At 44.7% G+C, this 20,097-nt stretch overlaps 2 protein-coding genes across 2 annotated transcripts in view; one reads left to right on the plus strand and one right to left on the minus strand.

The window, feature by feature from the left end:
* Positions 1–14,399: 14,399 nt before the first annotated feature.
* T265_05729 (hypothetical protein) overlaps positions 14,400–20,097 on the minus strand; it is a gene marked incomplete at both ends in the record, with an annotated part of 8,222 nt that continues 2,524 nt past the window's right edge. Inside the window, 4 exons of the mRNA XM_009170802.1 lie at positions 14,400–14,501; positions 14,545–14,702; positions 15,219–15,380; positions 19,876–19,969. Coding sequence (XP_009169066.1) covers positions 14,400–14,501; positions 14,545–14,702; positions 15,219–15,380; positions 19,876–19,969 — 516 coding nt within the window. The remainder of the gene's footprint in view (positions 14,502–14,544; positions 14,703–15,218; positions 15,381–19,875; positions 19,970–20,097) is intronic.
* T265_05730 (hypothetical protein) lies at positions 15,257–20,022 on the plus strand (the record flags this gene model as incomplete). The annotated part of the gene is made up of 3 exons (XM_009170803.1): positions 15,257–15,327; positions 15,828–15,943; positions 19,820–20,022. The coding sequence occupies 3 exons, from the start codon at positions 15,257–15,259 to the stop codon at positions 20,020–20,022; spliced, it is 390 nt and encodes a 129-aa protein (XP_009169067.1).

The following is a 20,097-nucleotide window of genomic DNA, read 5'->3' on the forward strand; positions in this document are numbered from 1 at the left end:
CCGAGGAAATACCTTGCGCTCATCAGGAAAGCTTGTGTACCGCAGCAAATGGGCCTTACCAAGATGGTCAAAAACGCGGAGAAAGTACTGTGAACTGTTGAAAACACCTTATTTTTCCTGCGGTTAATAATATGCGGATTTTTGTGGGATGTGTCCGTCCTTAAGTTTTGTTGTGTGTTGCATAGGGTAATACAAACACTATCTATGCCGGTCCTTGAAATTCTGTTCTGCCAAAAGTGGTACATCAAAGGGCAAAATGGATTAGGACAACTCTTATTAAAATTGCATTTATGGGGTCACTCACTGGGTCACACTAAAACGACCGTGAAGGGCAGTCAGAGCAAGTTAGAGCTACTCGATTCTGATTGGCTAATACTCTGACTAATCAAAGCATGCTTTACGTGGCTTCGCAACCGGTCCGTGATTGATGTAATGTTCGACTGCTCAAAACGGCTTGCATGTGAACAAATTCCAGGGAGGCACAGAATCAGTTATCAAAGTCTTCCAGACGCAGTTTTTGTCTACCACTCTGTTGAGATGCACTCATCTTTTCAATAAATCTACTTATAAGCTTATAGACTATTTTAATATCTAGTATGCCTGACCTAACAGCCGCGAACGTGAAACTGTACCCTGTGGCAAGAAAGCGTCACGAAAGGCACTGACCACCATTGTCATTTTCCCTCCGAGCTCCCCATCGAAGTGTTTCCACAAAATCCGGTTAGCCTCGGATCTGGATAAGATGTTCCCCGATCAGAGGCTTTCATGTCTTCTTCGCTTCGGAAGTTTTCGGGTTCGAATCTCCTTGGATTTTTACGAAATACGTCCTGAAAACCATTTTCAACAAGGATGAGGCTACCATGCAATGGGTTTCGGCCCCGAATTGTAGCCTGACTGTGCTTGCACGACAAAACTGACCTTACTTCCCTGTCTAAAAACCACAAACAGCCTGATTAGAGAGTGAAATTTTTCATAAGTAGATACTTCTGAAAAATGGTTACTTGAGCAGCCAGTCATCAGATGGATTGCGAAGCCTGAGGCTTATGTTTGTCGGGTAAGGGATGGATGTATTACGCCCAAGTGAGAGTTACTCACGATAGTGAATAATTGGATGGTACTCTATTCATCTCCTAGACCGAATACTGAGGTTTTGAATCACCCTAGAAACTTACAAGATGTGCCCACTAGCCAGACTGCAACCAATGTAGTCTTCAGCACAAATCGACGTCGTTTACAAAAACAGCTCTCATATGATTATTTATTCCTATGAGGGCTACCGAACGAGAGACATAAATTAGTCTAAATTGCGTTTAGCTTGACTGGTTGAGGATAGTGCCCGAAATCATTGTTCATTTGAAGTAGAATTTCAATTCCCTGGCCCCTTCCAGATCGCTCCGTTGCTCGGTTCATCTATATGGACCTTGTAAAATGCACCGTTTGTCTATTACAACGCACGATAAGTAGTCAAGATGGAATTTTAAACAAAGTGATGGAAAACTAGCCGTAGATGTGGGCCAATCTGGATTTCTATATCCAGGAACACTTTTGCCTTTGAACTTTTATCTCTGTGAATCAACTTTCAGCATTGAGCATCCAGTTCCAGTCTGAGTAAACGGATCGTCTTTGGCAACACGACACGCTTCGCAAACCATGTTTCGGCGAAACAAGACCACAGCTGACCACAGAACACAACTGTCAATTGAAAATTGAAGGCCTTCGGTCATATGAGTTTTTGATTTAGCTGATTTAGATTTAGAAACCAACGTCAAACAGTTATCAAGTCGACAGATCACGCTTTTCAGCAGAGTGAAAATGTTAAACAGACCTGGAGTACCGAAAAAGCCTTGCTAAGACAACAGTAACACCTCTAATGTGGGCAGGTAGTCGGATTGTTCAGTGGGGCAAGCGAATGTGGCCAAACCATGCGCACGTAGAGTCCCGGGTGCGGAACCAACAGTGTCCACCCGTACGCAAAAGCTTACTGATCACTGGGGCAACAAATGACCAATTAGCGAGCTGAAAGATGTCAGGCAGACAAGGTCACCTGACAAGGTCGGAGTGCATTGCAGCAGGCATCAATGTGATTGGATGTGTGCACTGAAGGGCATCGATGGGCGGATGCAGCAAGAGTCTGACGCGTGCGTGCAAGCCCACACGATCGGATCATATCAACACGCTTCAGAAATTATTAAACCATCACAAAATACCACCCATAAGCTTGCCCACAACCGGTTTTGTCTTTTCACTTCGGGCGTAGGCACATCCTGAATTTCTTGGACCGTATGTTCTACATGAACCCAAGTTGCACGAAATTCAACAAATACACTCATTTGCATATCAATTCGGTTTTAACAGGTGACTTAGCTGAAACCCGGTTGAATTTCTCGTTTATGATATTCTTCATTTGAAAGTGTTTTCCATGCGTCAGTCAGCAGAATATTCGAGAGGTCGCAAAATATTGTGTGTCCGTAAAATACTACTCATTAGGTTGCTGATAGCTCTTCGGCAGCTCATTACAGGTTTTGACCTCCTTCATCAGCTCATTTCAAATATCGAGTTAACTGAAACGTCAGCAGCAGAACTGCATAAGCGAGAGATTCAGCTGGGTTTCATGGTTTTCCATGAAAAACACATTGGTATGCAAATGAGCGTATTTCACCATCGCTAATGTGTTTTTGATCGGGGCATGGCATTCAAAAACACTAAAAATATTTGATTAAGGCGTCCCGTCGACTATTCCGCGTTTCAAGTGGATCGGTTGTTTGGCGTGAGCGATTCAAATTTCGGGTCGAAGCAATTCTGGTAAGCGTAACGTTCCTGAGAAGGGAAGATCTTATCTATGTAGCAAACATTCCATAAAATGCGTACAAGATCTGGCATGTCTCAATCCAGTCCAACAATCCTCTGTACAAACTAAGTTCTCCAATGTAAAGTAACATAAAAAAAAACATACTAAGTAGACAAATGTATTGATTTTGAGCCCAGCCATAAAGCGCTACTTTTATGGAAAAGGATCGGGGATGTTGCCAACCCTAATCTCTTTGGTCATGAAAGCCTGATCGAACCTGTCAGGATTTTTCGTCCACTGTATTCTGAGGTTCACCGTAAAAGTGAGCCTTTTTCTGTGGCGCCAATCCTACCCGTTTTTGTTTTGTGAACTTTGTGTGCCGCCTACTCGGTAGTGGAGACTGAGAAATGATGCCAATATATGAAAACAATTCGTTTCATCCCCGCCGTCATCCTCGTGTCCTGGTGTTTCCAGACATCCCTTGGATTTGTACAGCGCCTAATAACACATATTGTTCAAGAGAACCGTCAAATTTAGCCCCCAACTCTAAGGACAACATCTCAAGACCAGCCAACACTCGAAGCCAATCAGAATCAAGACCCATTCTGAGGGATGGTCGGGCTGAGAATCTCGCAAGAGATTGGAGGAAACTGATAGTTTACACGAACACTGTGGTCTGATTGAAAATAAAGTGTAGTTGTGACTGGCCGCGTTTCTTTACTAAATAAACACCCCTAGCCTTTGCTGATGCCAGCTTGCCTTATCTATCTTTTCGGAAGAAAAACTAGCTGCTGAGAGAGGCCACGTCTACAGGTGAGCAAAATAGCTGATCTTTGCATTGACTTGCGCGTACAAGTTCCTGTCGAAAATGGTTGGGGCGAAAAACTGGCGTGCGATCTTAGATGGGAGCAGTTTGACCCGATGTAAAGTCTCCGAATCATTTGAACACTCACTGTTCACACTTACTTGCCGTAATGATTATTCGTGCACCACTTTTTAATTGTACGTGCGTGTGTGTGCCCATTCGTCATCCGCTCGATCGATACCCGAACACCATTGGTGAATCAATGGCATGCAGCGATTTCGCCTACCAACGCCACGAGTGACGTCAGAACTTCGACAAATCAAGGACGCTGAGTGGGTCTTTCTCACGTCTGTTTAATTTCCATCGATTTTCTCACACAAACGCGTAGTGATAAATTGCTCCATCAGTAGAGCGTCTTGTTTTATTGTCGTGACTGTTTTGTATGGAATATCTAGGGATTGNGATTGGTTAGTACCTAAGCGAGTGTACACTCTCTGTGGGCTTAGTCTGTCTACTTTGGGTGATAAAGAAGTCCCTAGAAGAGCAATTTGCTTTTCTGAAACTTTTTTTAAAGATCCCGTATTGCACGTAAAATTGATCCGTACTGAATTGCCAAAAAGCGTTTTACAACTCTTGTAACTCGTCAGCGTGGTGTCACCTTAAATAAGATACCCGATGTACAACACGAATGAATCCGGGTTGGTGGACGCATTGAAGTTTCTGGCAGACTGTGAAACGACTTCTTCAAAGAGAGAACAGCAATTCGTTGGTCTCTTCCGGAATCGATCGTCTTACTTGACTACCGTTAGAGTTTCCTAGCGCAAATTGTAGAAGTAGGCAGCCATCTTTAGAAACCATTTTTACGCGCACCTTTGTGACGCTAATATGTTCCCCAAGCACTCAGAGTCGTGACCCCTCTCTCACGGCGCACACTTCCTTGGATGATAAACAATGCACTGGACCGGAAAGTTGGAAGGATCTTCTCACCTTTGTCGGCCAGTCGCCCTCTTTGATGGTTTGTGCGCCTTTTAAAATCTCTGCGATTTGGTGTTCTTACGTATCTGTGACCTATTCGACAGTCTGTTTTCATTCTGCCTGAATGCGTTTTTTCCGCCATTTATCTTGCGTAATCTCCATTGCGAGGCACCCATTAACATCTGCTCCTTTCAGAGTTGTAGCTGTGCCGCCATTTTGTACTCTGTGTATTTTGGGCAACTACGCAAATCTCATAATGATAAATATTCACACCAAAAAACAAATGGTTTTCGAAGGAAACTGGAGTTTTCTGTCTGATGGTCTATACTGTGTGACTGGCGGAAGACCTTCTATTTTTTTCTGTATTCCTAGACCAGCGACGGACGGTTTACAATCTGACCAGTACTTTCCACCCTTTCGACTGTAGCGGCTTGTAGGAGCAAGCATTGTTTAAGCATGACGGTGATATTTAAGCTAATTATATAATATATAATATAATATATATGACGTCAACTAAATAATATAGATTGCTTTACATGAGAGTTTTGTCTTGAAAGTGAAGGCTGAAAGAGATCAGACGACAAACATCCGTATAGGGACCCATCGCGAAACTCTAGTGGTGAGTCTCGAACCCGCGACCTTCCAGCTACTAGTCTGAACATTTAAGCTCTCATTCGCACGGAATTTTGAATCCAGATGAACTTTTAAATTTGAAATGATGTGCGTTTTCAATAGGATAGAGTGCATTATACGCGACTGACCTTGGTCCTATTGGATTTCATAATAGCATTTTAAAGTTTATCAGTGATTCGAGATGATTCTGATGAAGATTCCTTCCTCGTAAGTGTAACTGACCCATGTCGAACTCTCCTCATTACTGTGCCCAGAAGGAAGAACAATTTACGTGATGACTGAGCTTTCCATCTGGGCAATCCTCACTTGAAGAACCGGTCAATACGCGATCACATGATGCGGTTTCTGTGAATGAGAGATGAGTGACGCTAGTTCCAGTCTAAGTGAGAGCTAACATCACTGCTGATCATTCGCTCCTGACCGAACGGTTCCGTGTTTTCAGACTACTAACTGCGGGTTCGAACGCCATATCACCCACAATCAAACGGCATGGCAGATCGACTAGTGGATACTTTCAAAAGAGCTTTGCATAAGGCGGAAGGGGAAGGAACCATGGCAGATATCCTACAGCAATTCCTCTTAATGTACCGCCTAACTTCAAATACGTTTACACCGGAGGGCAAACCGCCTGCAGAGACACTACTCTACCGCACTCATCGAAGCACCTTTGATCTTCTGAAGCCTCTAAAGGAGGAGGTGACATCATCAAATCAGAAAATGGAGTCCTACTATAATCGCAAGGATGGTAGAAAGTGGCGAAATTTTGACATAGGGCAGGGCGTGGTAATCGCGTAAGCTGGCGTCAAGGCAAAATCACTCGGCGAATCGCAAATGTCATCTATGATGTTCGCGTGGGTTCTGAAACGTTGGTTCGTCATGCAAATCAGTTAAAAGAAGCTTATTCACAACCCGCCCAGAGATTGAATGCGGTGCCTCTGAGCATTTTGATGGAACACCTGAACAGGAACAGAGGAAGGGCAACCGAGTAGCTGCGGAAGCGGAGCAGCTGCCAAAAGTGTCTGTGTATCAACAAGCACCAAGGACGACACGAAGAATGCTAGTGACAAAGACTCAGGTTAATCGGAGACAGAAGACTTATGCTACTCAACATCAAAGGGGAGATATTAGGACTACTAGCTCCGAACATAACGGGACTACATAACTGCCGATGGAATAACCGTTTTTCGTTGAGACAGATTTCATTGGTTGTTCTTCACTCGGCCTTGACAGATGAGTTGTATTCTTAGGATCACTTTTTTGACCGGCTTGTGTGCGACAGCGATCAATGGAGCAGCTGGCCCGCACGTTCATAAACTTTTCTGGTTTGGCCAAGCGCACCAGGCGATTAGGCGGCTATCCAGACCGGGGTTCACGGTAATAAGAAGTCATTAACGGGCGGTGATCCACAACACATCTGGATTCAACATTCCGTGCGAATGAGAGCTTAAGTGTTCAAACTAGTAGCTGGGAGGTCGCGAGTTCGAAATTCTGTATTGAAGTTTCGTGAGATGTGCACTACTGATGATTCACAATGAGGAGGAAACAACTGTACAGTAGTTCCTGGCATTTTTCAGATTTGAAAACGCCAAAAAGCACCGGCCAACTGTAAAAAAACATGACATGACCACTACTACATCTCCGCAAAAAGTTGTTCTTAGTCTTTTCGTAACCACAGAAAAAAGTCGATCAGACATTGTCAGTCTAACATAGGAGTGACGTACACACAATGGCGCTCTCCATCCAAAAAACGAAACCGTTGTGTATGCGAGTAATACTGAAAGAGCCATCGTTTTTTAGAACAGGTTGCAGAAAAGTAAGTAGAAATTCAGCAGAGTGAGACCGAGTCACCAGGCGGGGCGAACTGATGTCATGCGTGGGTAATGAGGCTTCTCGGTCGAGTGCGTTATCACACCAAGTCTTTGGACTCTTGCCATGTCTGTATCTCAAGGTGACCTTGACCCAGCTGTTTGATCCAGTGCTGACCAATAGGGTTATTCCTTTTCTGCGCCTGGTGTCTACCCACACTTTTGGACGTTTTGACCTCTAATAAATGTATGGACTGAGGAGAATCTATCGAAATCTATGGACAACTTAGAAATATGGTATCTCGTAACCACAAAATCAACACAGATGATTTTAAGGTGAAACGAGCTGGACTGGAACCGGAGGGCGGATCTAATCCAGTGGCTTACGATATCAAAACGTGACTTATGTTTCGCGATATCCCGTTTCTTATTGTTCTGAGCCCCGTCAGACCACAGCTGAGCGATGAGACCACATCTTGCTGCTGAAAAGTCGGGTTGATTCTTACTCGAGGCGAAAGTGGCTCACAGATTACTTTGCCAGGTCATCAAATGAACATGTTTACCTGAAAACGCAGGTAAACTCCTCAGATCAACCCAAAGAATGAACTGAAGAAACCAGGGGATCATCAAGTGTTTTCGCGTGAAATCAGCCGAAATTTGAAAGCCATCTCCACTTTTAGCGGAGCCAAGGTTTCCTTGCAAAATGTCTATAAGGGCTACAGATATCCCGGTGGTTAAGGCGTGAACTTATTGATCGGAACACCTGTAGTTCGAACCCAATTTCTGCATCTTGACTGCTACTTCCTTGGTTTCGGCAGCCTGACAATATCTCAGCCCTTGTGGTTCCTTCGGGTGACACTGGAAAGGTGCTACAGCTGAACGAGTATTGCTGTTTATTTTAATAATAACTACCTAAAACGCATCCCCCAAAACTCGCCTCTTCTTCATAAAGATCATTTCCAAATATGGGGAAAAAGATAGATCATTCAGTTTTTTCGGAACACTCTTTGGGGATAATATCGGAATTTCCCAGGTGAGAAATAGTTTAGATAAAAACCTCATCAAAATTTCAAGTTTTGTATTTAATTGAGTACTTTTGGAGATGGCAATCAATCACGTGCGTTTGCAAGACACAACATCTATGATAAATCAATCTTTTTAATAGTTTATTCGTTTTTATATCAGAAGATAAATCGCGCAAACTTTGGTTGTTGGCCTGCGAGAAAGGAAACGCAGGTGTATGGAAGATACTTTCTCACTTATCAGATTAGCTAATCTAACCTGGTTCCGACAGGTGGAGCGGGCAAAGTAATGCGGATGGAAGGTGTTGACCGTCGCATGTCTGTCTGGAGCTGTTGGTTAGCTGTCCGAAAAAAACGGGTTACGGACTTTATAAATGGGAGATTTCAGCTGATTTTTACGCGTGAGTCTCCCGTCGCTAATTTCGTGCACTCTGGATTCGAATCGAAAGTGAGGTTGAGCCGAATTCGGAGAGTGCGCCTGCCTACCTGATGAGCCCAAAATGGCGAAGTGGAATCTATCATGGGTTGCTGAAAAGCTTCCATTCACCTTGTGAGTAGTGTATTACGTCTATACAAGTTAGCTGATGCTTTTGCGTTGCTCCACTGCAGTCAAGGCCGTGTATTCCTGTGGAAAACTGCACGCAACTTCCGCAAAAGACGCTTGACTAACCTAAGGACGAAGAATCTTTGTTGGTGCAAAATTTTGCACTTTTTGAAAAAAATGCTGACGGTGTAGCCTAATACGTTCTCATTGGTTTATCACCTCGCAGCGGGTACTTGATCTTTGCGAATCGAGCGAGGTGGCGTTGTTGTGGAGTTCGTCACGGATGCGGTAGTTTTGGCGATTCCCCATCGCAATACGAATTTCCACAAAAAAATGAGTCAATAAACTATCTAAATAAAGACATAGTTTGGTCACAAACTGCATCGTAAAATCTCAGAAGCTTTCTATAATGTCCAAGCCACGTACTGAGTTGAATTTGTGATTTACGAAGTTCCAAAAGAGCAGGTTTATTAAGGAAAGCCTTTAGGCTACAACATCACGTGTGCTGCTTGTTTGTGCACTTTTGCGTCCCACCTGCTGTTTGTAGTGCTAAACAGGCTTTTCCGTTGAGTGTCAGCAGTTTAAACTGGGAATTCTGCGTACTAGTTGAGGCCAGACGTTACTCGCAAAAGTATGAGCCATTCGGTCCCAAAGAACTAATCATTCACTCGAAGTCTAACTACCCCAGTCTACTACCCGAAGCAGCACAGGGGCTGTGATAGGTAGGGATAGCCGAGACACCAGGGTTGGTTTTGAACCCGCAGGCTTTCCGGTCATTAATTGTATGCCCCATCCGGTAAGTTTTTCCCACCTGGATTTGATCGTACAACGCAGTTACGTTTTGAATATTTGGACAAGGTCACCAAACAAGGACATGCATGCCCTTAGAGACTGCTATTTTCAAGGACAAAAGCAAGAGAAACGTTGGCATAAAAAGTCTTTACGTGACTGAAGTCGTCGGACACACGTATGTTGTGACCAAGGGGTGTTTTCTCTCACTGGTTTCGTGATACTAACCAGAAATTACATGTGGAAGCCAGGTAAAATTCAAAAATCAATACTGCCTAGAAGAGCAGGCGACGATACTCTTGTCAGTGAATTATGCATCCAAGTTGATGCCGGGCTATTTGACCCGCGTTTCTGGATGTTTCGAAGGCTGCTCTGACAGAGCTTGTTTCTACACGCAAATCAAGGTGACCTTAAGTGCGTGATTATGCGTACATCGAGTTTCTTTGGTTATCGTTATTTTGTTGGCACCCTCACGATTCGCTGTGGTCCGAATACCTCGTATTTGATCGCCTCGTTACACGGATCTGATTGGTTCACAAGCCCCGCTACGGTGTGGCCTGTCTTTGTCCAATTCGATACTTGCTATTTTTAACGGTTTTCCTCCCGCGTTTTGATTGGTCGTTCCCAATTCAGGTTGCTTCGTAGTTTGATTCCATTAAGCTTGGTTGGCTAGATGCGCGTCCCTGTCTTCCGTTCCTCCTTAGTAGCTATTGAACATGTAAGCTAGTTCTTCGAAGGTACGAATAAATATCAAACGGCATTTTAGAATGCTCCGAAGAGCAATAAGAGTCAAAACAAACTGAGTATGGAATTGGCTGTTTTAACAGAAAGCATGTCATGAGTGAACATTAAGTACAATTCGGAAAACCATTGATTGAAAACCATTTGGTTAGTGTTAACAATTCACCACCCGTTTTTGATTGCTTGATCCAAAAAGGACGCCAGGTCTCGCCACTATTATCCAGACTTTCCATATATAGGGTTCAGGCAATTACCAAGAACCAACCAACCTCATAATCAAATAAAGCAGTCACCCCCCAACAAGAAAATTTTACTCTGGTTCCGCATGATTCGTCCAGAACTCTAAACAAGTACTAGGCTGAGTGTATCTGATAGACAACGTCACCTCCGAACAAGGGGCAGAATACAAATTTTGCGCTCAGGATTTTTCGACAGCAAGCCATCACGTGACAAAACCTAGGGTATGTAGGTCGGACTTCCACGTGATTGAGGCTCCTAGGCATGGTTTTCAACTAAGTGAGCCACAAATATTACAACAAGTTCTCCAAACTAGACCTCAACAAAAGCAGCTTGCCGCATGCTGATATCACATTGGATTTCTATTTCATTCAGGACTGATTAGAAGAACCACTGATTCTCCTGATAAGCCAGTGAAATGTAGTAACCTGATACGATGCATATCAACGAATTGTCAAACGTGACATAGTAGTCTTCTGGTAACGACGAATTTCACGCAGTCCGACAGCGCCGGGCCTGTACCCATGAGGCTTCCTCACACCACGCCGGCGCGCTCTTGCGAGCGGCCTTTGTGGCGAGCTGCCTCCTCGGGGCCTCGTCACCAGTGGACTTCCAGGGAATTTGCTTAGTGCAAGCCACCTAGAGATTTTCACACGGTGACGAACTGGTCCGACAGCAACTGGTGGTGTGACACTCCGTCCAGCCCCGGGAAAGTGCGATCCGGCAACTGCTGCAGGCTGGCGAAGAACACGGTCGGGCCAAATCCAGGCGCCATCCTGGCCGTCTTCAACCGCCTCCTGGTGATCGGCCGGCGTGTCGAACTCCGCTGCAAGAACTTCCTTCGCGGCGGCCCAGTCCACCTTCCGAGAGCCTCTTCTGGCCACATCCAGGGCCGTCTTCCCCCGACCCCTGAGGAGGGTCTTCAGCGCCGCCAACTTACCCCAGTCGGTCTCCAATCCGGCAGCCTCCGCAATCTCCTCAAAGTCCTCCAGAAAGATCCGCACATAACCATCCTCAAAGGGTTGCGGCCACGGGATCTTCATCCTTATCCTGATCACGGCACCAGATGAAAGGAAGAAGGCCTTCGCTGCGGAGTTATTTATTAGAAAACGCCAACTGAACAGTTACAGACCATTGGACAGGGAAGCAAAACTCTCATATGGATCTTATTTACTAAAACTGGACATCCATCTTCTCCTGAACGCGTCTTCTTGAACTTTCCTGGATATTCATTGACTCCAATCGTCCAAGCACATTTTACAAAGCGGCTCCACAAATCCCGCAACTGATCCCCCCTCTTCAAGAGACGCAAATCGAAACTCCAAGAACAACACATACTACTCACATGCCTCCCCATCAGTAGCACCACCGTTACAGTAGTATTGTTGGAAGTTGGCCTATGTAGTAGTATTCACGGACCAGCAATTTGCAAAACGTTTCACCCCACCATCCCCGATTTTATACGAGGTACGCGAGATGTAGATCCTGAAAGTATGTTTACGAAACGGTAATTTTACACACTGACATCCACATGGGATGCTACCCCCGAAAAAGGGACGATATAGTGTGCGATCTCTCAGAGTAGACATCACTCTTTAGCAAAGTTCATTGCGTGGTCTTGAAACGTTGTACACATATCAATTACACGGACTGAGGCTGGTTATACCAATCAGTAGGTAAGGACAGTTCAGCTATCGGGAGATCGACCCGTAATGACTCTCAAAACGTGTAGCAGCCGATGTTTATACAGGCCGCTACGTACGAATCTAGATAGCACCTCACGTTTGGAATAATGCGGTCCACATCTTCAAAGAGTTACCGGGATGATGGTCACCCTCTGAAGAGCAATCAGGTCCGTACATGATGAACATTTTCCGAGTGATATGAGGACTCTTTCATGTTCATTTCTCTTGTACGCACACAACCTTGGCCTGTTTTTGAGGGAAACAATTCTTTTTCCGCATCTAGGCTCATTTTGTGCAAAAATTTTCTCAATTCGGACGCAAAACCTTGAATAAACTTTCCAACGCTTTCAACTCTCGTTCATGACAAGGAAACGGCAATACGTTTTTTGCAACGCCACGGAGTGATCCATCCGCAACGTTTATGTAACGTTTAGGACAGCAATTCTATTCATTTATTGCTGGTCCAAAGATTTGGCAAAAATCGAATTCCGCTCAGAGGAATTATCTATTAGCAACACGACCGCGGTTGACTGGAAGAACTTTCTTCGCGAAGTTTGCACCTGGCGGCTTTTCCAGATTCCAACAGTTATCGGCGGCCCAGATCTACACGTCGAGAACGGTGAAATGTCTACAAGATGCAGAATAAACGCCAATGCGGCACACACCGACCTCTAGTGGAGAGCTACTTGTATGAGTTCGTTCGAAAAACGGAACTTTTCATGCAAATTATTAATGACATGTGCCAATTTCACCCTCTTCAATAAAAAATAAAGGTAAAAATTTCATATCCTCTTTTTTCTAATCTTTTCTAGGTGGCGGGGGCTAATTTGGCGGGGCTTATCTGGGAAAGATCCTTATATGGCGTCCTTGCTCCTGAATATACCTTCTGTTGTCAATCCACTAGTGTTGTACAACGCTGTCCTCTCAAATGGCAACGGAGTCATCGAGCAAAGTTCACCCATGTCAGAAGCATACTAATTTACGTAGAACACAAAGATTAATCCGCCTCTTTTTTCCTACCCGTGTCTTCAGGTGAGGCGATCACATATTCGCGGCTGCCCAAAAGTATTCTACAGCTTACAGGAGCAGAATTATGTGGTTGGTCACTTTGATTGCAAGTCAGTGCCTTCCGATTCCAGTAACCCTTGCTTTCCGCCTTAACTTCCTGCTTATTCTTTTTGTTTTGTTGGAAAACAGTGGGTCGATGGTCCGTCCCACGGGATCTGTTGTTTCGTAAGTGGTAGAACTTGGGCGAGATGGCTCAGTGGATAGAAAGCGAATTTACTGACCGGAAGGTTCGTAGTTCAAACCCGATATCTGCCTCTCGAATTCCCCTGTCTAGTCTTAGGCAACCTGGCAGTATCCCAACCCTCGTGCTTCCCTCGGGTGGCATGTCAGTTAGGCACCGAAAGGCGGTAGAACTGATATCTGACTGACCGTGAACCTTAGTACTATACATAATCAGATAAGACACTTCACGGTCTCCTTTTGAACCTTTGAAAAAAAGCAAGTGCTGAAGGGCATCTTTCATGCGCACTCTTTGTAGTTCATCACTCTGTCAGCTGCAAAACATCGTCCTAGGAGCATTCCACCCTCTGTTATCGCCCAAGTGCTTTAGGCAGTTGAGAACATCGATGACCGATCTATGCGGTGGTGGGTAACGGTGAAATCGACAGGTAAACCTTAGTTGCCCCAAATCGATGAGGTGTATCGTTCGGGAATCCATCATTTTCAACAGCTTACCATCAAGATTTCCATACATGGATGATGCATACCTATGCAGGTGATCAACAGGTCGCCTTGAATATCTCCATTATGTCATCTTTTCATCAAATCCTAATGAGCCCCTCGTCCGGATGACCACCCACGCGCATTGTGCAAAGATGGGATTGAAGTGTTCACTCAACGTCTGTCTTATCAGTTCTTCTGAATTATGGTGAAGGAGACTGTGAGAGTGCTCATTTTTAAAAAGGGACTCGTATTGAGTGCGGTAACCACAGAGGGATCAACCTGACCCTGATTTTAACGAGATTCTTGGAGTTACTTGTGCTTCGTTGCCTTATGGCGGCTCGAATCGGGAGCGGCAAGCGGCGTTCCAGCCCGGTAGGGGTTGCGTTGATTAAATCTTCACACCCCAACACGTTCTGAAACAAGGCGATAAGTACGAACGATCCACAGTTTTAGTATTCCTGGATTTGTAAAGCCCGTTTGACTAGGTTGACCGGTCTGTTCTCCTTGACATCGGAAGTTGGTGAACATAACACATTCTTTGCATTCTAAGGCTTCTGAACGTGTGAGAGGATACGGAGAGCTCTCCAAAAGTTTCCGTACACAAATCGGTGTTCTTCAGGGGTGCACACTTCTTCCATTCCTATTTAACGGTGAGACGAACGTCGGAAAGTCTTCAGAACCCTGGTTTTCATGTGGCAGTGGACGAAAACCTTGTCAATCTGGAATATGTAGACGATATCGTCCTCCTGTTGAAGAGGAGGAGGCGCAGGTGTTCTAAGGTGAACTGACCAAAGTCATCCAGTGCCTTAGCATGCACTTTTCACCCACAAAGTGTAAGGTCATTCTTCTAGACACGCAGTCACCGGATACGCCATTGGCCATCCAAGGAGAGACACTCGAAGTTGTGCAGCGTTGTACGTATGTTGAAAGTTGTATTAATTCTAAAACTGGTTTGAGGGATGAGTGCAGTTCCGTTTACTAGCTTGAGACACCTATGGTGTCAAAGTGGTGTATCTCTGAATCTCAAGGGACGTTTGTATCTGGCTACTGTACAGGCTGTTTTGCTGTATAGCTGTGAGACTTGGCCTGTTCGAGCAGCTTAAGTGAAACGTCTTCGACAATCATTGTCTCGGGACTATAGATCACGTGGGTTGGTGTCGGCAAATTCATAAACGAGGATGCTAGGGAGCGAGTTTGCGATAGTCGATCGAAAAATGTGTCCAGCACGAGAAGGTGTACTGTGCGTACAGAATCATAGTTTGCCGACAAAAGTGCTGTTTTCTGTGCTCACTTCAGAGTGGCGGAATCAGACAGGTGGCCGGTCCTTGACTTGGCGGAGGGATGTGTACAAGATTACGAAACGTTTGGGTGCTATCGGTGGAAATCTGTCTGTTTGTAATGTGCTACTCATAAGGTTGCTGAAAATCCGTCGATCTCATGAGTAGTATATTACAAATATATACATGTATCGCGATTTCTCGAATATCGTAGCGACTGAAACATGAGGCGCCTTGGTGCAGCACATTCAGTTGTCTGGAAACATCGCAAACGAGAGGTTCGGCTAAGTTCCACGTGAGTCTCTCGCAAAACCAAATTAGTTTGCAAATGAGTGTATAGTCGGAAATCTGTCTAGTTATAAACACCGTAGGTTATGTCCCCTAATTGCCGTCGCACGGTGGTGAACCACCAGTGTTTAACACTGACGTCACGCTCTCGAGGATGATGATGATCGCGTTCACCCAAACGAAACCATTCTATTTGACTGCACTGTGGACGGCCGATGCTATCAACCGTCTTCATGAGTTCTACATGCTCACAGGCATGTAAGCGTTTGTACAAAGCAACATTAAGTGGAGTAAATGGTCTTCCCAGGTTCGAATCAAGTGCACAGGCAACTGGTAACTTTACCACACGTACACGTGCATCACAACGTATTTGCACCTCACATGGATGTAACACACTACTCACAAATTTTCCACCAGTTCTGCCCTTCTTGGAGCTCATACTAAACAAGAGATTCATCTGTGGGTCCAAGTGAGCCATGTCAGTTCGAACGCCTTTTTTCTTGACAGTTATGTCAAAGGTTCGATAACTTGCTTCTGTGGATCGCTCGTAGTCGCCTACATCGTTTCTCCCCCATTATGGCTAATGAACAGCGAAGTACATGCGCGCGCACACACACACACACGTACGTACGTCCATAACTTTTTTGTATGCACAAAACACCAAAAAACTGGCCGTGATTACGCCTTGTTGGTAGTATTTGTCAAAAAGGGAGTTATATACACTACACACGGCCTGTGCATTAAACAATAGAATCAGTCGTGTATCGCGGCTATTGTCATGGAAATACTGGTGAATCAATGGGGCGATTTTAGAATTGTCCGCAACAACAGAAATAATGGTGGTAGTCGATGCATGAATTTACCTCGTGATTTTTTGAACCGAGTGGACCAGCGGCAGAATGGATGAGGTTGAAACGGCGAGTTTCACGCGCTTCGGGAGGAGTGAGCGACTTTTTTTCTACTCCAATTCGGTTGCCAGAATAAATGTGGTCGGGGTTTCGGTTTTATCCTTAGGAATACTTAATCGTATATGCTCAAGAAAGAATCATTTACAATAATACCTGGAAAGGTCAGTTCTTCTACAGGCAATAGCTGAGCATTACATATTGTGAATCGTTGGAGAGCAGCCGATCGAAAAAGAGCGCTAATTTCTTAGACCAGTTTTTCTGATCAAACACCAGTCACTGAATACATGTGTGTTGCCTTTACGAAATGTTTTCGGCCAAGCATGTGAACTGTGGTTACCAAGGTCCTTTGATTTATAAACTAACGTTCTTCGTTTTCACGCATAAAAAACACTTGATATTTCGTGTTAAAAATGGATGAATGCGGTGTTTTCTGGCGTTCGGTAATTTTGGTCTGCACAACGGGGTTTCATTGTTCATCAAGGGCTTGCGCGATTAACCGCTTCTCTCGCCCATTCAAAACCAACCTGTAAAGAACAAGTTTCGGACTGCCCTTTTACGTCTTGTAAGTAGAATACATCACAGCTAAACCAGATCGTTCATCGCCGTAAAAATATAAAAAAACACCAAAGTGACAGAAGATCTGGTCGGGCAGTGAGAGTCCTGAGTACAGCCAATCAGCGCGTGACCACAACCACCTACGCATACCGTGCGAGTAACAGCAGTGCGTGAACAGCGGATTGGGTGAACAAATACGCAACACCTTCCTGTTCATTTCATCTAAAAAAACCGGCAAATCGATTGTTCTACATTCTGGTACTCCGTGAAAACACACGGTCGTACACCAGAAGCAGTCGTCGAAGAGAAACGGTCGTGAAACTAGATTCGCTGGCCACCAGAGAACTGATGAAGAAGGTTGTTCTACGTGGTAGGGAATTCTTCAAGGACACGTTGTTTCTATCAGTTTGCATGCTGGAAAACTGTTCCAATCCCGTTGGCTACCTCATAGTCTTTCTTTTCTTCATTTTTTCTTGGTTCCTTTGGACCCTTGGCGATTATGTTTGCATTCACCGAATGACACTGCTTGTCCAGCAGAATACATCTATGCCACACTCCTGAAGAACACTCTGCAGTAGCATCAAGGCTTCAGTGCTCTCAGCAATCATCCCTTGTAGAAAACCCGAGTTTTATCTATACTACTCAGCCAGCTACACGTTTTGTTTGCCCAGGTATTTCTCAGTCTCGTCAACACAGGTCACGTCTGAAGGCAATTTTTGAGCAAGTCTCCGCCTTAAGTGGTTTCTTATCTGAATGGGAATCAACGGAGGTTTTCTGGAAGTCCTATAAAAGTCCTATAAAAGTCCTATAAAATCGGCACGTCCCAAACCTCTCCATTTTTGTCAAATTATTTTGGGGAACATGCAGGAGAATATTTGTTTCCTCAGTCAACTTCCAAGGATACAATTAAAAGGGGAGGGGAACTGTGCAAGAGTAAATACCACAAGGCACGGCAAGGAGATGAGTAGTTTTTACTTAGTCTGTTAGTTTTGGCCACACAAAAGATATCGAAGCTATATTTCTTGGTCCAGGTGTGGGGGTTGGTTACTATCAGTCAATGGGGCTAATCTTGCTTGGCTCACATGTCTGGTAAAAACCAGACATGCTCACCGATTTACTTTGAAAGTTTAAAAATTCATGTTTCTTTTATCGGTGAACTCTCTTTTTCGTGAATTCACCTGTCTACTTTCATAAAAATGCCCACAAAATGCACGGAAAACCTGAGGGTCCTGGTTATCATCCTATGAATGATGTTGGAGAAAACTCTCGTGCAAACGGTTCTTCATAAAGGAAACTACTCACAAGGTTGCTGGAAATCCGTCGATAGCACACGACCGCTTTTGCCCTTCTTGGGGCATGGCAAAACTACAAAGCCTTGATGTGAGAAAAACTGTGTGTGTGTTTTGATTGGCGTCAATTCGTCCACGCTAGCACAAACAAACAACCGAAGAAAGTTCCCGAATTAGAGAAAAAACTGCACTTGTAACTTCAGTCGGTCTTGAGGGTGAAGGGAAAACCAGCAGAGATTAGACTGCACTTCTTGGATGGCACCTGTTTGGATGGCAGATGAAGTCTCACCTCCACACAAGTTCTGTTTAGACTTTATTTGCGAAAAGAGACTGATCGAAGTTCGAAAAATGAGCCTATGTGATGGCTCAAAGAGGATTAGAACCGGTAGCTGTTTGTACGGGGTTTTCAGCAAACGTATGGACAATATAATTCCCTAGAGCATACTCTAATTCGCTAAGTCATAAAACACTTTGGTTGCATTTAAACAGGCGGTTTTGTAATCCAAAATCTAAGACGTTTCCAACCTGCCGATGCTTATTCCTGCATCATTTAAACAATTCAGCCGAGATACAAAACGAGTGTGCTTGCTGAATTCATGAACGACCCTAGTAGAGCAGACGGAAAGCGGATGAGACCTCTCAGGATCGCTTTTTCAGTAACTATAAGTTAGATCGAAGGAATTTCTCAGAATCCACAATTGCGAAAACGGCTGCAGAGATGCTAAAAGTTGAAGAGTTTTGTCTTGTATCCAAGGGTTTACCTCTCCCGCCGCATAGGTGACCTTGCGGAGACCCCTAAAATGCACTGTCTGTAAGAAGAGAACATTCTTTCCGACCTCTGAGTAAGGGCAAAATGTAACTCAGCATTATACAAACTCACTTTACGGTATTAAGCCTTGTTGCGAGCAACCTGAATTCACCTGTTCGCCAAGCCCTATTAATTCTTGGATAAATGTGACGTTTATGAGTACGAAACAAATGATTTAGAATAACCGGCCTTTTGAAAGGTTTGTAGATGATCACATGATTTGTAAAATCAATACTCACGCCACTCTCACTTGAACAACTGTCCTGGTTAGTTCAACCAAAGCAAGCTTGTCATAGGCGCGTATCATCCGCCGTGCCAGAATTCGAACCCAGGACATTTGATATGCGTAAGTAGCATAATATTCCCTTAGCACATGCTAGACACACTTTACTTGACTCTTCTTAAAAAGTGAAATCGCTTACACTTGGACAATGTGGCTGGTTGATCAGATGTCTTGAAAAGCTACCCGGTAAATATCAGTCGAGTCGCATGTCGTGACCTCCCGTCCAGGCGGTACTACAGATACTTGAAACCTCGTGCACATTCCTCCACCATGTTGTAAGCAGTTGTCAAACGTGTCGAACGACTATTCACGACACACTCCTGACCCGACACACCATTAGCTTGAATAATTCACGGCAAAGCTAGCAAACACCGGAGTAACACACTCGCATCGCGTGTCAGATGTCAAGAGTTCAAATCCAGGCACTGCCACTGGTGTGCTGAACTGAAGAGCCGTAACAAGAGCGAAACTGTAGTTCAGTAAATTTTGTCACGGAGCAGTCGGAGCTGTCCGAATCACCTATCTAAATTCAGCATCTGGGTAGCGAAAGTAAGGATTTGTCTACGGAAGTCTTCAGCTGTATGACGTCGTTTGCAGTCGCATGTGAGTAGGAGCAGTGCAACGAAGGATTGGTAGATAAATGGCTTTCTTTTAAGCGGCACCGAGCTGCATCCAGAAACGCCACATGTGCGACTATTACCGGATGACTTACCGGAAGCATTCCGGCCGAAACGTTCATTCTGCTGTAGCAATGGAAAACTGGGGCTGGTCAAGGCCCTCCACGCATCTTGGAAGTTGTATTCGTTCTGATTGTAGCGTGGTAACAGATGAGGTCAATGCACGAATCTACAAGGCTTGAGTCGCGTTCACTAATTTGAGGCACCTATGTCGTCAAAGTGGTATATCCCTGAATCTCAAGAGACGTGTGTACTGG

This window comes from Opisthorchis viverrini, assembly GCF_000715545.1.
Source record: "Opisthorchis viverrini unplaced genomic scaffold opera_v5_113, whole genome shotgun sequence".
Taxonomy (NCBI): Eukaryota; Metazoa; Platyhelminthes; class Trematoda; order Opisthorchiida; family Opisthorchiidae; genus Opisthorchis; species Opisthorchis viverrini.